Consider the following 17,312-nt stretch of genomic DNA (forward strand, 5'->3'; position numbering starts at 1 on the left):
TGGTTCGGAATGACTTTTCTCAAATAATGATCTCTTCTTACCCTCATTCCTTATGCATTCATGGGTCTTTGCTCCTTTCTTGTGTAATTATGTGACAGGAGACCTGGTAATGCCTGCCATTGCTTCCAGTGTTCATACCAAGGGTGTCAAATGTAAAACCCAGCTTCCCATCATTCACACACTGGAGACCAGGAACTGCCCCACACCCTGTGGTGCTCGCTTATTATGTGACGACATGGACCAAAAGGAATGCTTGATCCCTCTTTTACAGACAGGGAACTGGAGGAGCATGTGGATGGGGTAGTGGAGAGGAGGGCAGTCCTTATTGCTGTTGAACCAGCAGGGGCCATGCCACAAAACCCAACCAGCCTAGAAACAAATAGTAGCCTGCATCAGTGCTCTGTCCCGGATTTTCAGAATGCTTGGAAGTAGAGGAAGAGGTTGATGATCCTTTATTTTCCACAATGTTAAGTGCCACCATCTCCTCTCTGCTATTGCCCACTCATAGGAAAACCATGTGCTTAAACTCTGACACTGCATGCCAAGGCTCATGAGTTGCACCTCTCAGTATGGCTTGCATGATGTTCACTGGATGGCACTCATGCACCCGATCCTCCCAAGCTACATACCCTTCTTGACCTTTCTACGCATCTCACAAAGTCTCCTGCCTCACCATTAACTGGTCTTGCCCTGACTTTCAGTAGACTCAATCATTCTCTGTGTCTTATCAGGGACAAAACATAGCCCACCTGCTGGCTCTATAGCACCCTGACTGACCCCATATGTTCTCCTTGCATTGGTCATACTGGCTCTGCAGGACTGACCAAAGCCCAGTCTCCAACTCTGATGGCATGGATGCCCAACCGCTCAGGGATCAAGTGCCTAACTGACAGTGGCTCAACTCGCTGGACTGAAATTGGATAAGCTCCTTGACTGTCTCTTGGCAGTGATCTCTGACTATGGGCTCTTTGAAGCCACTTAGTACAGCTTCACTTTGACTTTCACACATGGTGATTTGCTTGAAGCACGTACAATGTATCCGTATATAAACTGCTGGCACATCTATGGGTGTACAATTGACATAGCATGTGCCATACAGTGACAGGACCATCCCCTTGACAGTTCAATGTTTCCCATTGTGACAAACTGTCTGCTTTTCCCTCTGTGCTGAAAAGGAATGCAAACCACAGAGCCTGGCAGTCTCCAAGCAAGCACAAAGTGAATGAATGCTGAGAAACCTAGCTTAAAGGATAGGATACATCCTGCTGAGATGCATGAGGTGTATGTGTGTCCCTCGATATTAAACAATCTGTCAGAATCATGCAAGTCTTCACTTTGGAGCTCAGGGATACCTGAAGGGTTGAAGTGGTCTGAGAGCTGGATTGACAGCAGGTGCTGTAACATGGTGTGGCTGGTGGCTTGGTGTTGCTACCTTGTAGAGGTGAAGTTTTGAGGAAGATGGTCTTCATTGAGCCTGCAGATAAACTGTGGTGACAACAGAGCCGGGTGAAATCTGAAACAAGACTCTGGCAAGCTGTGGCCACCAGGATGTGACTCTGATTTATGTGGGAGGAATTTATGCAGGGAAGAGGAGAGAGTTGGAAGTGGTGACTTAATGAGATGAACTGAAGATTTAATGAGATGAAAATCCATGGAAGTAAGGCAGCTGCAAGATTCTGAAATTGTCGTTTCAGGTTTAAGGGGAAAATTTGGAAATGCTTTCTTGACAATGAGATTCTGAATTTTTAATTTTCATCCATTTTTCCAATTTCCTTGCCATTGCCTATGTTACTCCACATAGGGGAAAACTCCACCCCATATTGTCACTGGATAGCACATTTTAATGTGGGTATTTAAATAACATATTATGGCCAAAAGATAATCACATCCATGAAAGTGACTAAAGAGATTGCAGTTCAATGAATCATGATGATCTTATTTTAAAAAGCTCAGCAAAATTTTGTCTTGAAGCTACAGAGCATTTTAGTGTCAGATAATTTTACTTAAAAAAATTAGAGACTTGTAAAACAATAACAAGGAGACACTTACGTATCTTAGGTTTCCTGCTTTATCTTTGCATCCTGCGGAAAAAGAAGTGTCACATTGTTAAATGAGTGCCCTCTTTGCCAGCGCTTAGTATTTATCAATATATTAGTTATAATTTATAAGTAATTGTGCACTTTCATAGTTACTCACTAGTGCATGAAGGAACACATTGGGTTCTATCCTCAGAGAGCATCATTCCATCTGGACAAAAGCAACCTTCAACACGCTCATCAAATCTCTCCCCAGATATCATCACACTGAAAAGAAAGATTCTAGTTATAGGTCATATGTATTCAATATGACAGTAGTGAAAGGCACGGTCATTTTAAAACTAAAATTGTCAAACCACTACTTCAAAATATGTACATTTGTGATGAAAAGTTTTGATACAGATTTGGATAATTCAGAATGCATGACAAATACCTACCCATCCTTACAATAATTGTCATTGTATCTGGCGCAGGCTTTGTAGGTGAAACTGAATGGACAGTTGTAGGCTTAAAATAAAATGTTAGAATAAGTTAGACAGGAGTATTCGAAATATTGATGTTATTAAGATTGTCAAAAGCAGTCTAGTGTTTGGAATAAGTTCATGCATAGTTGTTCCCAAATGAAATATAGCTTGAATTTAAAACCCAGAACAAGTTTTAATCATTTGTTAATACTCTAAAAGAAATGTAAGTGTTGTGATCAAAAGAATAGTTTTCTTTTATCTGAACAATTCCTTGTTCAATCTTTTATTTCTTTCGCAAGTTTTAATGCATTTTAACTTGAGCTGTAGATCGCCAATGGATATTTCAAGCTGTTAGTACTGAAGAGTTGTTAGCCGCTGTTAGACCAGCAGCTTGCTGTAGTGGGTCGGCCTGTTCCTGGGGAGCTCAAGGTGGGGAAACACTATGGTAATGTTCTTGCACTGGTAATTCAGAGACTCTGGAGACTGATGTCTTATACCTAGCTTCAAACCAAAAGCTGTTAAAATCCCATCAACTCTCAGCAGTTCTGACACCATGGGTAGTATTTAATTGAACCAACTCATTCTGATTATCCCAGGACTCCACAATTCACTTGCTCAGGGATTAATATGGAGCAGTATGATTTTCCTGGGTTTTCCAAAGGCTGCCTGAAAGCCCTGCTGGAGGTTGTTTGTCGTTCAATCTCACAATGCCTAATTAAGGAAACCTGGGACGGGAAAAATGGCGTTCCTGAAAGCCATGCATCTGCCATTATGTCCGTGCCTGCTCTGCCCTTCTGTCTCATGACCCCTGTCTACAACCCTCATTACACCCTCACTCAATTTTGGCCTGGGGGGATTCTTCACTGAGCTTGAGCTGTGCATTTTCAGCAATGATACCATTCACCTTGATGCTGACTGCAATGAGAAGTGAGCGAAAGGCAGCTCTTGGCTGGTGAATTCTCCATCCTCAAGAACCTGGATCCCAGGGCCAATCATACAGCAGCTTGTAAGCGTCTTCTATGCACATAGTGCTGTTGGACCTCCCCCCATGTAACTGAAGGGTGTTCTCCACAGGTTCTCCAACCAGTGGGCAAAGCACCTAGCAGCCTTATTCATCCTTCCCCCGAGGCTTCTTACATTGCATAAATTGACCATTCTCTCATGTTCGCAACTGCAACAGGCCTCCTCTTCAAACCCCTCCCCACCCCCAGGGTTTTCAGGTGCTCCCATTAGCTTTACTGTGGACTACTCTTTCAGACTTTCTAACATGCTAGCTGCTGATTCCATTTGCTTGATGTGTGACTGTGCCAAATGCCACTGCATGGCCGTTAGGCACAGGTGGTATATGCACTCTGACAGAGCAAGGGAGCAGCCCTAGTGAACAGCCAAGCCCCCCACTCTGGACTGGTGGAGATCTATCCATGTGCTGTTACTGTGCACCACACAGCCATACAATGTCTTGCTGACATGACCCGCTGGAGAAGTCTGTCTTTGCAAGGCACACTGCCAGGGCATTGGATAGACGTCAGGTGCCAGCAATGGCTCCTTGAAAGTGCTGCTGCCTGTGGTGGAAGGGTATATGTGGCTGGTTTTTGTGACAGCATTTGTGTGCAGGATGGGTGACATTGGGAGGAGGCAGCTAGATCAACTGGACAAGAACCCACACTGGATTCCATGTTGAGTTTGTCAGATGGCAAACTTGTTCGATGAGTTCAGTAGGATCTCAACTGGAATATTAAGGCAGCGCGCTATGCTCTCAACAGGAATGTTAACAAATGTTAATAATTGGCAGTTGCCAACTAACTGCTGATTGGAGACAATCCAGCCATGGCACTTGTGAAAAGTGTCCAAGATGGAGTGAAATGATCCTGGAGCAAAAAAAGCTTCTTGCCCAATTCTACCACCACCATGGCCCTTAGACCCATAGAAGATACTGCCATTATATTACATTTTAAGTCTCAAAGATCATTCCATAGGTTCATAGCACTCACAGCATAATCCATTTGTCGAAGCTCTCCAGTCAACACAAGTCCCAGCTGCATTACAAATCATGGCAGCAGCTTCCACATCAGAACATTCCAACTCTGTCGAATTAACTGCACAGTGGTCATTCTGACATGCCTCGATATATTTTGTAAGATCTTGCCTATTTCTGCAATGTCTGAATGACCTATAGAAGAGGAATGTAAAACCGTTTAAATGCTGGTAACATGACAAAAGTCAATATGAACTCTCACCTATGAAAGCTTCACAGCTTTATTATAAGCAGCAAATTGCCCTACAGTGGAACAGCATCTAAAATTGCTTCTCGTGGTACTTCACAGACATTGGACTATATCTGAAAGGATTAATGCCTGCAATTGTGCAACTGTACATGTTTACAACTTTTTTTGACACATTGATGTACATCTGATTTCTAAAGATTAATTTCAAATAATTGGTATAAGTCATTTTATATTTACATTATAAATGTTAGTCAATGATACTTAAGAGAATTATCAAGGGAATATCTGGAATAACATGTTGAACCTATCATACAAGCAGTTGAACAAGGCACATAGTTTATGTCTGTTCAAAATAACAAGACTATTCCAAAACAAATACATTTATCCAGGTTTTGATGCCAGTAACATGCAGAGCATTTCAACTTTTTCTTTCAAATTCCCCTGACACGTGCACAGCTTAATAACTCCTAAAACTACAATCAGATAGAGCTACTTCATTTATATTACTGTTGTTAACATCAAAATGACATTATTTGAAATGAATATCCATGCATTTTAAGTTGGTGCACCTCAATGATACTCCTTAAATACTCTTCCATCCTTTAATGCATTATGAGAAACTTGGATCCCTGTCTCAAATGTATAGAAACAGCAAACAAGTTACAAAAGGAAAGCAGTAGCTTACATCCTCAAAGTCATATTTGCAAAGAAGCATTCAGAAATGCGCAAGTCATTTCCATGCCCATTCAAAATTGGAGCTGGTTAAAAAGTGGACAAGTCCCACAATGAAATTCTTTCACATTTTCTAATTGGCCAGATCCAATTATAAAACCTATACAGTACAGTTTAAAATGCTTGGACAAGATAAAATGTATGACTAAACTTTTTGCAAAGACAAAAACTAGTACCCACTGAGGGATACAAACCTCAAAGCAGATCATGTGTAAAGTGGTGGGACTATGGGTGTTATTTTGTCAGTTTCAGGACAGTTTGAGGTAAAAATGGCCACTGGTATGGTCGGAGGAAGAAGCAGAGGCTGCCTCAAAGTTAAGACACTCTTGAAGAGAGAGTACATTATTTGTTTATCGTTTTCCTGAGACCAGGTGTACAACTGCCAGCATTTGGGGGCCAGTGGGGATGGTGCATCTTCCTTAACGGTGCTGCAAGCCAAAAACATGGCCCTCTTAAGTAACTGATCGAGGAGCCATAGTGGAGGATCCTGTTCCTACCTGGGATCTGGTGGGAGAACACTTGAATTTTTCTGAGTGTTTCTACATGATGTCTTGCCATCACAACCCATGCCCAAAATACAGCAGGTAAAATGCCAGCAAGGGTAGGCGATGATGATGGGATAATTGATTAATTCATTCATTAACTGGCTGCCTGCATTCTGGTCATCAGGTTGCAACAAAGCACAAGTTCCTGCCTTTGGTAATATCGATGGGCTCGCCTCCTGACATCTTCAGCCAAACTTTTACAGCCCAGGATATTTTTTCCGGGCTGCTAAAGACAAGCCTTATGCATATCCTGTTGTGAAGCTGGATGAACACAGAAGGCCGAGTAGCATCAGATGATCAGGAAAGTTTGACGTTTCAGGTCGAGGCCCTTCTTCCTGCTCCTCTGCTGCTCGGCCTGCTGTGTTCATCCAGCTTCACAAAGTGTTATCTCAGATTCTCCAGCATCGGCAGTTCCTACTATCTCTCCTTATGCATATCCTGTTGGCTATGTAAAACATAGATTTAAAACAAAAATCTGAAAATTGAATAAGGGTAGATTTAGCCACTTATTTTCAATGAAATGACACAAAAAAGTACATACTCTCCTGATAGAACATCACACACTGTTTTCCCATATACACATGGAAGGGGAGTTGGAGGTGCTTCACAAGGCACTTTTGTAGGAGCTGCTGCACAATATGCCTTTTTGGGATTATTAACTTTCCAGTCAAGTGCAGTTTTGTGACAGCAGTCAAGTGGCTCTAAATTTCCATTCCTTCGTGTACATTCATCGTTCATATTTCTAGAACAAGAACCTGTGAAGCGGAAATATCTTGCATCAATAAATATATTATTTTGCTCTATTTGCACACAAAATTCATGTCTTAAACATGAATTATAATGATAAAATCTTAAAGTCTAAACTCTATGTACTCAAAAACTTAAGGTATGTGTTTTCTGCGATGATAGAAGAATGGCTTAGATCGCTGGAAGCTGACAAGTGATTTAATAGCATGAAAATCACACACTTCTTAAGTTTTTTCCAATGTATTTAATTATGTAATAAATAAAGTATAAATAATATTTATCATTCCTGAAGGTGCACAAATATGGCCCTAGCCTAGTACAGGACTCGGTGAGAAAATCTAAAACATGATATGGCATTGAAATAAAAACAAGGTACAATAGATGCTGGAGATCTATATTAGAACTGAAAGAGAAACTTAAAAGGTCATACAGAGAGAGAGGGAGAGAGAGAGAGATGTGGAAAGGGAAACAGGGCTAACATCCAATATGACCTTTTTTGGAAATAATGATTTTGAATTGTCCCATTTGCTTTCCAAACTGCAATTACTACTGTAATTGTTGCAGCTTATTGATATAGGGCTATCTTCAGCCTTCCTTTTCTTGAATACATAGTCGCTTTGTAAGTCTAGTCCCATCATTTTTGGAACTCGTAATTGGAAGCCTACCAGTCAGGTTTCATGCTCTGCCACATGACCAGCATTCCAAGCTGGTGTCCCATGATCACATCTCCATGAACTTCAGGTTAATTAATCTTCTGGTGGTGCTGTTTTGCACCAAATCCTGTTCAACAGCCATCCTTGTGCTCACTAAGACTCCCGTGTAAACAGCATCTTCTGGTGAAAATTTTCTGTTCTGTTTTAAAATCCCTTCACGAGCTCACTCACAATCATTGTTATCTCCCCTGGATAAGAAGGCCTCCAAAATATTTTTGCTCATTCAAGTTTGGCCCCTTGATGATCTGTGAGCCTTTGCTGGCCATGGCTTCAGTAGTTACTTCCCCATTTGCATCTTCCCCACTCTTTCTTCCTTTAAACTACCTTAAACACAACCATAATAAGTCAAAGAACTATGGACACTGGAGACCTGAAACAAGCAAAAGTAGAAATTATTGGAGAAACTCAGCTGGTGTGGCAGCAGCTATGGAGAGAAGACAAAATTAACATTTTGACTCCAGTGACCTTAGGCTGCCAGACCTGCTGAGTTTCTCCAGCAATTTCTGTTTTTGTTTGTTTTTTAAAAACTGCTACTTTGGTCAATGTATTTTGGTCATTCAACCCAATATCTGTCTATGTGGCTTGGTGCCATACAGTGTTTTGTAATGCTGATCTGAAATGCCTTGGAATGTCTTTTAACTTCAAAGACCTAATTTAAAGAAAAGTTATTACTGCTGTAACAGTAACACAGAAACATACCACATTGTCCTTGGGTATTTTGTAAGAAGTACTGCTCCGGCACTCTGATCCTGAAGTTGTTTTTTCGACCAATGATTGTGGTTCGAATAGCAGGAATGTAAATTGTAACTTTGTTGTAATTTTTTGTAACATTAAGTTCTTTTCCATGATATGGAAAGTTCACTTTCATTCCATCGATAGTTACCTTTTAAGAGAATTGACGAGAAAGCAAATTTTTAAAAATTATTTGACAACTCTATTCTCAAGGAATGTATTACTAAATGTATGTTCATAAGAAAATTTTGAAGGCGAGTAATCAATATTTCTGAAGAGGGTAGTGAGTACAGTTTTAACTCGGCATCAAATTTTATTCAGTGAAGCTTGGTGCTGGTTCTAAACTCAGCTGCTAGAGCCAAACCAAAAAAGCTAAAGATATTTGTTATTCAAGGTGTCCAAATGATATTATTTGCAAAACCTTTGCTTTAAAGCTACCAATTGAGAGAAACTTCACCTGGGATGGATATTAATACCATTCTAAGAATTCACCACTGCATTAGTCTCTTCATAAAACAATGTTTATTTAACTACAGAATAAAGAAATAAGATGCTGATATTGATATTGACTGATAACTGAAATATTAAACAGTACATATGAACACACATTAATACTTACCGAAGGTTTCTGAGTTGAAAAATAGATGACATATCCATTGTAGTTAATGATGAGTATTTTGGGGCAGGACACTAAATTTCGTGGAGCACAATCATAATTATCAAGTATCACAGAGAAATTGTATCTTGGAACTTTTTCTTGTACAAGAACATATGTACAATTTTGAAAGAAGTTATATTGCAGCCCATCAAAGGTACGATAATGTCTGTTCCCCCATATTTGACAGTTACCTAAAATTAAAAAGAAAATATTATTTAGATTCAGATAAAATGAGGTGATGAGAATATAATTTCTAAACAGAAGTTAATAATCAATGAATTTGAATCAATCAAAAATCTACCTACAGTCACAGTCCCATGTTGAGCAGCAGCCATCTTTAGTTTGGACACTTTTGGGTTCTGAGCCACTGTAACATGTAGGTTTCACAGGGACTGAACAGGGCACCTTCGTAATTTCATATGTTTGCGCTATAACACAAGTAATGGTCTCACAGTTCTCTTGCCACGTTTCATTACACTAGGAAAGAGTAACAAGTAAATTAATACACCAACAAATATCTAAACAATTGAACTGTTCTGATATTATTTCCACATTATTGAGGAAAAAAGAAACAGCTTTCTCTCTTTATGCTCTGAGTGTTCAGCTGTAAAAATTTCACAGACGCTACAGCATCACATCAGTTAGGTTGCTCAAATTCCTAATTTCTACTTCTTATGAAGTCATTCTTGAAATACAAGCACTGTTTGCATATTATTATTTGGGATTTTCTGAAAACAGTGAACTGATGTGTAAAATGAAAATCAAATATGTTGGGAAGTTTGTACCTCTGTACTGCCTTTAACAATCTAGGAAGGTGATGTGCATTAGAAATTCAAGTAAAAAAAAAATTGGTCGATCTGTTCGCCAGCTTAGCCCTGTTAACCCCTCAATAGTGGAAGGGTTGATTGTGAAGGATGGCACAGAAGCAAGCTGAAAGGTTTGAGCTAGCATTGGGAGACAGCATTTCAGCTTCAGAAACAAGAATCACCTCAAAAAGTATATAAACACAGTTATGAAATAGTCAAGATTTGTTAGAGGAAGTGGTCATCGAAGTGGCATTAATTCAATCTCTGCAAATGATTCATTCCAAAGACATCAAGCGTCAGCCATAAGTTGAATATGTAAAGTACATTTAATCTACGAAATCACACCAAGGCTCTCCACTTGATGTATGTACTCAGACAAAAGTGGTCATCCTAATGAGCTCGGTTTAATACTAAGTTAATTAAAGGTGTGGGCTTAAGTGACTCTCTTAAGCGAGTGACAAGGATGTAATTCCAGAACATAGGATTCAGTCAGCTGAAGGTGGAGTTCCTCAAGATCAGATGAAGGGAGTATGGCTAAGAGCCTAGAACTGGAGGAATGTGAAGTTTGCAAATTGACATAGGGCTGGAAGAGAGAGAAAGAAGTGCATGTCAGGGAGGAACCTTATGACGATTATGAGAATTTTATCACTAAGGCACAGGTCAAGCAAGAGCCAATGCACAGTTAGCATTACATGAGTCTTGGGGAGCAGGGCTTGTTGTGAGGTGAGTATGGAAAAGCGAGATTTAGATGAGCTCAGGTTTTTGGAAAGTGTAAAGCGGCACGTCCATCAGGATAGTATTGAAATAGACAGTATTGTAGTTAAAAAAAAATGAATGAGAGTTTCCACAACCAAATGGAAGCATAGACATAGCAAATGATGTTATAAAAGAAGTAATTAATGATCTGGATTATGAAGAAGTAATGGTTTTAGAAGCTCAGTGGACATCACATTGGACGTGGAGGATGTGAACTGTCTGGTTCAGTCTGAGGTGGTGGTGAGGGACAGACATGGAATTGCATGCAATGGCAAGTTTCCTGAGTGCTGTGAAAAATAATGGGTCCCATTTACTCTAAGTATAATGTTTTAAGTATTATTTAACACAGCATTAAACCATTTAGAAATAAATTGAAACTTGATTACCTTCCTTGGTGGGTCTGAATTACAGAAACATTCTCCAGGTGTAGTAGCCCTGGAGACGGATGTTGTTATGGTTGGAAGTGTTGTTGTTTCAAATGGTTCACAGCAAACTCTAATTCTATAGTCCAGACATGTAAGGGCGCCACTAGCTGGTTTGTGGCATATCAATCCGCTGTTTACATCACATGTTACTGTATCGTTGGTTTTACTAATTGGATACCCAGGAAATTTGAGAGCTTCACATTGAATATTTGTAATCCTGTTCCCATAAGATTGACACACGGTATCTCGAATTGGATCCAATGGTTCTTTATCATGCTTTTGCTCAACAGATGGTTTGTTGTTGTTAATCCACACAGACCATTTTCCATGGCAAGGAACCTCTGCAAAATAAAGCAACAGTCACCAATTAATATTGATATAAAATACAAATAATGTTCAAAAGTATCATCCAGAAAGCTATGAAGTAACTGAAGCAGTTGGAGAAACTAAAATATTTTGGGTTATTTCCTTTGATTTCTAATTTAGCACCGTGATTTCAAGGAGTGGTAATGGACTCCGATCAAAATGCCAACTCAACAGTATTGTCCTAAGGCTCCTGTTGGTGGTGTTTTAATGGTCTCCTCTTTCTTCCTGTGCTCGCTGTTGTACAAATCTTAGGCAAAGAATGTCCATTGGATTGGTTCAAGTCAATTGGCAAAATACATAATGGGTTGCCTTTGTCTTAGAGGTTCTGAAGTGGGATTCAATCACATCATCTTCTGAAGTCAGCGAGAGACTCCTGAACCAAGACTGAGAACAAGTTTTCAGTGAAATTATATCTGGTTTTAGATTCGTTACTTGTGTTTAATGTAAGAAAACATTGCTCATCAGTTGTAGATGTGGCAGTAAACCTACCTGTGGTTGTTTTCACTGTTGTAGTTGTTACTTCTGAAAGTAAATACAGTCACAATTAAAACATGTAACCTGAAATAAGACCGTTTAGAAAGAGAGAGGCTTCACAGCTGGGAATACACATATGTTAAAAGAAAAGTAATAAAAGAAAATTGAACAGGTGGGCTTGAGAAACAATGTTACAGCTGTCCAGTCAATATCCTGCCATTGTAAAGCTTGTATATTCCATGTGCAAAATGAAAACGCTCTCCATCAAATGACAGTGATTCTGAAAGATCTAAGTTGAGACAGTAGCCCAAATATTCGAAAGCCTGGCAATCACAGGCAGATTCACTCACTCCTGTTTTTTCTCTGTTACTGCTGAACCCTGTATTTCTAGCTGGGAATTCTGATCCTGCCTTCTTTAGAGATGCAGAGTGTAGCTGAAAACAGCAGTTATTTCATCGTCACAAAAACTGAAATTGCCGGAAAATCTCAGCAGGTCTGGCAGCATCTATAGAGAGAAATCAGAATTAACATTTCGAGAACAGTTCTAAAGAAGGGTCACTGGACCTGAGACCTTAACTTTGATTTCTCTCCACAGGTGCTGCCAGGCCTGCTGATCTTTTCTAGTAATTTCTGTTGTTTCTGATTTCCAACACCACAGTTCTTTTGGGTCTTCTTTCATTACTTCAAAGTGTTGGATAATCAGCAGAATTCAAACAATCCACTGTAGAGCAACAGGCGTTCTGAAGAAGCGGTATATTAGACTTGAAATGCAACTCTATTTATCTCCTCACAGATGTTGCCAGACAGTTCAGCATTTTCAATGTTTGTTTCAGATTTCCAGCATCTGCTGTATATTTAAGTACACAACAGGCTTTTGTGAAAGATCATGGTTGGAAAGGACAGTTGCGAAGTGGAGACAAAATTGGCTGAACAATTGGTAACAGAGCCTCATTGTCAATAGATTTTGTTTTAAGATAAGAAGTTTTGTAATGTGTCCATCGAGGGTAGTCACAGCAACTCATCCTTTGCCAGCTATTAATTAATGATATTGATCTTTGTATACAGTGAACATTTTCAAAGATTTCAGGCAGTACAAACTAGGAAGCATTATAAACTGTGAGGAGAAATCCAAAAGGACATAAACAAGTTGGTGGACTGGATAGATAGGTTACAAATGTAGTTCAATGTGGAGAAGTGTGAGCTGATACATCTTGGTGGATAGAATACAGGCAGGCAATGTAAAACAAGGGGTAGAATTCCTAAGTAGTTGTAGGAATAGAGGAAGTTATGCCAATATGTGAATAGATTATTGAAGGTGGCAGGACTGTTGGAGACAGTAGTTGGAAAAGCATACAGTATTCTGGGCCTTCTTAATAAAGCCATGACATGTGGCAGCAAGAAGGATCGACTGATTTTACACAAGAAACCTTTTAGACCTCAAATAATTGTGTGCAGTTCTGATTACTATACCATAGCATGGATGTGAAAGCAGAGAAAATGCAGAAGAGATTTACTGGAATGGTTCTAATAATGAGAGAGTTCAGTTGTGAGGACAGTACACTGAGATGGGGAACATTATCCTTGAAGAGAAGAAGGCTAAAAAGGCATCTGATAAAAGTTTTCAAAATCCAGAGAGATTGGCATAGACTAGATAGGGTGAAACTGTCCCCACTTGTTAAAGAATTGTATTAAATATGGTGTTAGAAGAAACTTACAACATAGTGATGAATCAAATCTGGAAGTGTAGTGGAGGCAGATTCAATTGAAATATAAGTATTCACGAGGATGTCAGATGATAATTTAAATGAAAGCATCATGCAAATATACGGAAAAGAGTCAGGTACATGTAACCAAATAATGATGCTTGTTTGGAATGTCCCCAGAGTCATGAAGGGCTAAATTACCTTATTCTGTTCCATAATATTTCTGTGATGCTGTGGAACTTTATTCTACATTTGGGAGAACAATCTACTCAGGAGAACAGTTTACTCATCTTCAAATTAATTTGATAAGTCCATCAGACAGAACTGACAAAAGTTTGAATTAACTGTTTATCCAACATCCAACAACTCAGCCCCAGTGTTGTCATTTCTCTGTTGGACTTTATAAGGTGTGACCAGATTTATTCCACAAAGCTCTGAATGGGGAATCTGTTCCCAATATTTAAAATGAGACTGCGACTCATGAACTAAGATTAACAAAGGAATTTCCCTGACTTGGAGCTCACTGGATGTTTTCTTAAAATCATTGCTCAGGTTTAATGAAGGATGATATCACTCACCTGTTGTAGAACTGGCAGAAGAACTAGCTATAGTGGTCGTCTCTGATATTATTTCAGAAGAAAAACAAACACAATTATAATCAGTACACACAGCTTGAATCAACACAGAATGGAAAGCGTTTCAACAGCAATTCTTAGGGTATACAGAAATGAAAAGAGAATGCTTAAAATCTATGACCACTGTTGCCTAATCAGAAAATATCCTGCCAGATCATCAGAATGCCAGAGATAATGGGAACTGCAGATGCTGGAGAATCCGGGATAACAAAGTGTGAAACTGGATGAACACAGCAGGCCAAGCAGCATCTTAGGAGCACAAAAGCTGACATTTCGGGCCTAGACCGTTCATCAGACGGGGGGATGGGGAGAGGGTCCTGAAATAAATAGGGAGAGAGGGGGAGGTGGACTGAAGATGGATAGAGGATAAGATAGGTGGAGAGGAGAGTATAGGTGGGGAGGTAGGGAGGGGATAGGTCAGTCCGGGGAGGACGGACAGGTCAAGGATGCGGGATGAGGTTAGTATGTGGGAAATGGAGGTGTGGCTTGAGGTGGGAGGAGGGGATAGTTGAGAGGAAGAACAGATTAGGGAGGCAGGGATGAGCTGGGCTGGTTTTGGGATGCAGTGGGTGAAGGGGAGATTTTAAAGCTTGTGAAGTCCACATTGATACCATTGGGCTGCAGGGTTCCCAAGCGGAATATGAGTTGCTGTTCCTGCAACCTTCGGGTAGCATCATTATGGCACTGCAGGAGGCCCAGGATGGATATGTTGTCTAAGGAGTGGGAGGGGGAGTTAAAATGGTTCGCGACTGGGAGGTGCAGTTCCTCAAGCCGCACCTCCATTTCCCACCTACCTCCTTGACCTGTCCGTCCTTCCCGGACTGACCCATCCCCTCCCTAGCTCCCCACCTATACTCTCCTCTCCACCTATGTTCTCCTCTATCCATCTTCGGTCTGCCTCCCCCGTCTCTCCCTATTTATTTCGGAACCCTCTCCCCATCCCTCTCTCTGATGAAGGGTGTAGGCCCAAAACGTCAACTTTTGTGCTCCTAAGATGCTGCTTGGCCTATTGTGTTCATCCAGCTTCACACTTTGTTATCACCAGAATGCCAGATTGTGTGATCAACCTGGATCTTTGAGGATCTGTCCTTGAAATGAGTATCACTGAAAAATTTAGATACTGATTCCAGATGCCATAAATGGTTTCACACTCTCTTTTCACACTTAGAATTCAGTGGGTGCATTGGAAAATTAATGTGGATTCAACCAGAACACAATGCCACTGTTAACAAAATGGTTTGTCCTTTAAGTTAGTCAATAGCTGATCACCAAATTTACCATTGGAGAAATTTCCCATCCCTCAAGATATTTATTGCAAAATTCAATCAGGCTGGTCTTCTGACCATGTTAGTACTGAGGAGTTACTCCTATGCCTAACTTAGTTGCGTGGTCTAATAACCCAGTTGAGATATGTCCCATTTTCAAAGCCAGGAGAGATTGGTTTTAAGACCATTTTAAAAGCCAAATGTAAACCCTAAGTTAGTGACCCAAAATATGTTTTGTTTCTCATGTATGCCAATAAAAAACTTTCCTCTGGTTGGAATAGAATGAAATGCAGGAAAACAAGGGAACAAACCATCATTGATGAGGAGCTGAAGCTACTTTCAATTCAAGATAACAAAGCGTGAAGCTGGATGAACACAGCAGGCCAAGCAGCATCTCAGGAGCACAAAAGCTGACGTTTCGGGCCTAGACCCTTCATCAGAGAGGGGGATGGGGTGAGGGTTCTAGAATAAATAAGGAGAGAGGGGGAGGCAGACCGAAGATGGAGAGAAAAGAAGATAGGTGGAGAGGAGAGTATATAGGTGGGGAGGTAGGGAGGGGATAGGTCAGTCCAAGGAAGATGGACAGGTCAAGGAGGTGGGATGAGGTTAGTAGGTAGGAAATGGAGGTGCGGCTTGGGGTGGGAGGAAGGGATGGGTGAGAGGAAGAACAGGTTAGGGAGGCAGAGACAGGCTGGGCTGGTTTTGGGATGCAGTGGGGGGAGGGAAGAGCTGGGTTGATTGTGTGATGCAGTGGAGGGAGGGGACGAACTGGGCTGGTTTTGGGATGCGGTGGGGGAAGGGGAGATCTTGAAGCTGGTGAAGTCCACATTGATACCATTGGGCTGCAGGGTTCCCAAGCGGAATATGAGTTGCTGTTCCTGCAACCTTCGGGTGGCATCATTGTGGCACTGCAGGAGGCCCATGATGGACATGTCATCTAAAGTATGGGAGGGGGAGTTGAAATGGTTCGCGACTGGGAGGTGCAGGTGTTCTGCAAAGCGGTCCCCAAGCCTCCGCTTGGTTTCCCCAATGTAGAGGAAGCCACACCGGGTACAATGGATACAGTATACCACATTAGCAGATGTGCAGGTGAACCTATGCTTAATATGGAAGGTCATCTTGGGGCCTGGGATGGGGGTGAGGGAGGAGGTGTGGGGGCAAGTGTAGCATTTCCTGCGGTTGCAGGGGAAGGTGCCGGGTGTGGTGGGGTTGGAGGGCAGAGTGGAGCGAACAAGGGCGTCACGGAGAGAGTGGTCTCTCCGGAAAGCAGACAGGGGAGGGGATGGAAAAATGTCTTGGGTGGTGGGGCCGGATTGTAGATGGCGGAAGTGTCGGAGGATGATGCGTTGTATCCGGAGGTACTTTCAGTTCACTTGTGTTTAAGGCCTTGTAATTTATAATGAAAGTAATCATTACTCACCAGTTGTGGACCCAGTGGTTGAGCCAGTAGTTGTTGGTGACACTGTCATGGTTAAATCACAAAATTATGAGACAATTTTAAAAGAATCTTTATGAACATTCAAATTAAGAAAGTAATGACTTCTGGCATGTCAATTTATGAAAATAATTATGTCCAAAATTCAAACACTTTCAAAAACATACAGGCCAGATGCCTCAAGGATAGAAATATAACCACAGAACCATGGAAAAGTTACAGTTAAGTTTAGCCAGCCTGCAAATTCACTAAACTAGTTGCCCGTTCTAATCCCACTTAACAGAACCTGGGCCTGTGATTTGTCAGTGACAGCAATTCAGGTGTAGATTGATGTCTGTTTGAAATGAGTTGAGGGTTTTCACGTCAATCACACAACGGGTTAGTGAATTCCAAACACCCAACGCTCTGGGTGAAAAGGGTTTTCCTCATACGCCCTCTAATCCTTCAATAAAGCGTTTTACATCCATGTCCCTTGGTAACTGATCTCTGCACTAGAGGAAATGGATCTTCTTTGTCCACACTATCCCAGCCCCACATTATTTTGCACACTTCAATTGAGTTACTTCTCAAAAGCTTCTGTTTTAAGAAAACTAAT

At 40.9% G+C, this 17,312-nt stretch overlaps 1 protein-coding gene across 1 annotated transcript in view; it reads right to left on the bottom strand.

The window, feature by feature from the left end:
- The window catches only part of LOC132210972 (mucin-2-like), a 58,521-nt gene that overhangs the window by 9,739 nt on the left and 31,470 nt on the right, over positions 1-17,312 (bottom strand). Inside the window, exons 30-41 of the mRNA XM_059654773.1 lie at positions 16,703-16,744; positions 13,961-14,002; positions 11,695-11,727; positions 10,801-11,180; positions 9,158-9,329; positions 8,814-9,043; positions 8,162-8,345; positions 6,544-6,757; positions 4,492-4,670; positions 2,474-2,543; positions 2,197-2,303; positions 2,050-2,081 (exon numbers count right to left, since the gene is read on the bottom strand). Of these exons, the coding sequence (XP_059510756.1) occupies positions 2,050-2,081; positions 2,197-2,303; positions 2,474-2,543; positions 4,492-4,670; positions 6,544-6,757; positions 8,162-8,345; positions 8,814-9,043; positions 9,158-9,329; positions 10,801-11,180; positions 11,695-11,727; positions 13,961-14,002; positions 16,703-16,744 (1,685 nt within the window). The remainder of the gene's footprint in view (positions 1-2,049; positions 2,082-2,196; positions 2,304-2,473; positions 2,544-4,491; positions 4,671-6,543; positions 6,758-8,161; positions 8,346-8,813; positions 9,044-9,157; positions 9,330-10,800; positions 11,181-11,694; positions 11,728-13,960; positions 14,003-16,702; positions 16,745-17,312) is intronic.

This window comes from Stegostoma tigrinum, chromosome 25, assembly GCF_030684315.1.
Source record: "Stegostoma tigrinum isolate sSteTig4 chromosome 25, sSteTig4.hap1, whole genome shotgun sequence".
NCBI classification, from domain to species: domain Eukaryota; kingdom Metazoa; phylum Chordata; class Chondrichthyes; order Orectolobiformes; family Stegostomatidae; genus Stegostoma; species Stegostoma tigrinum.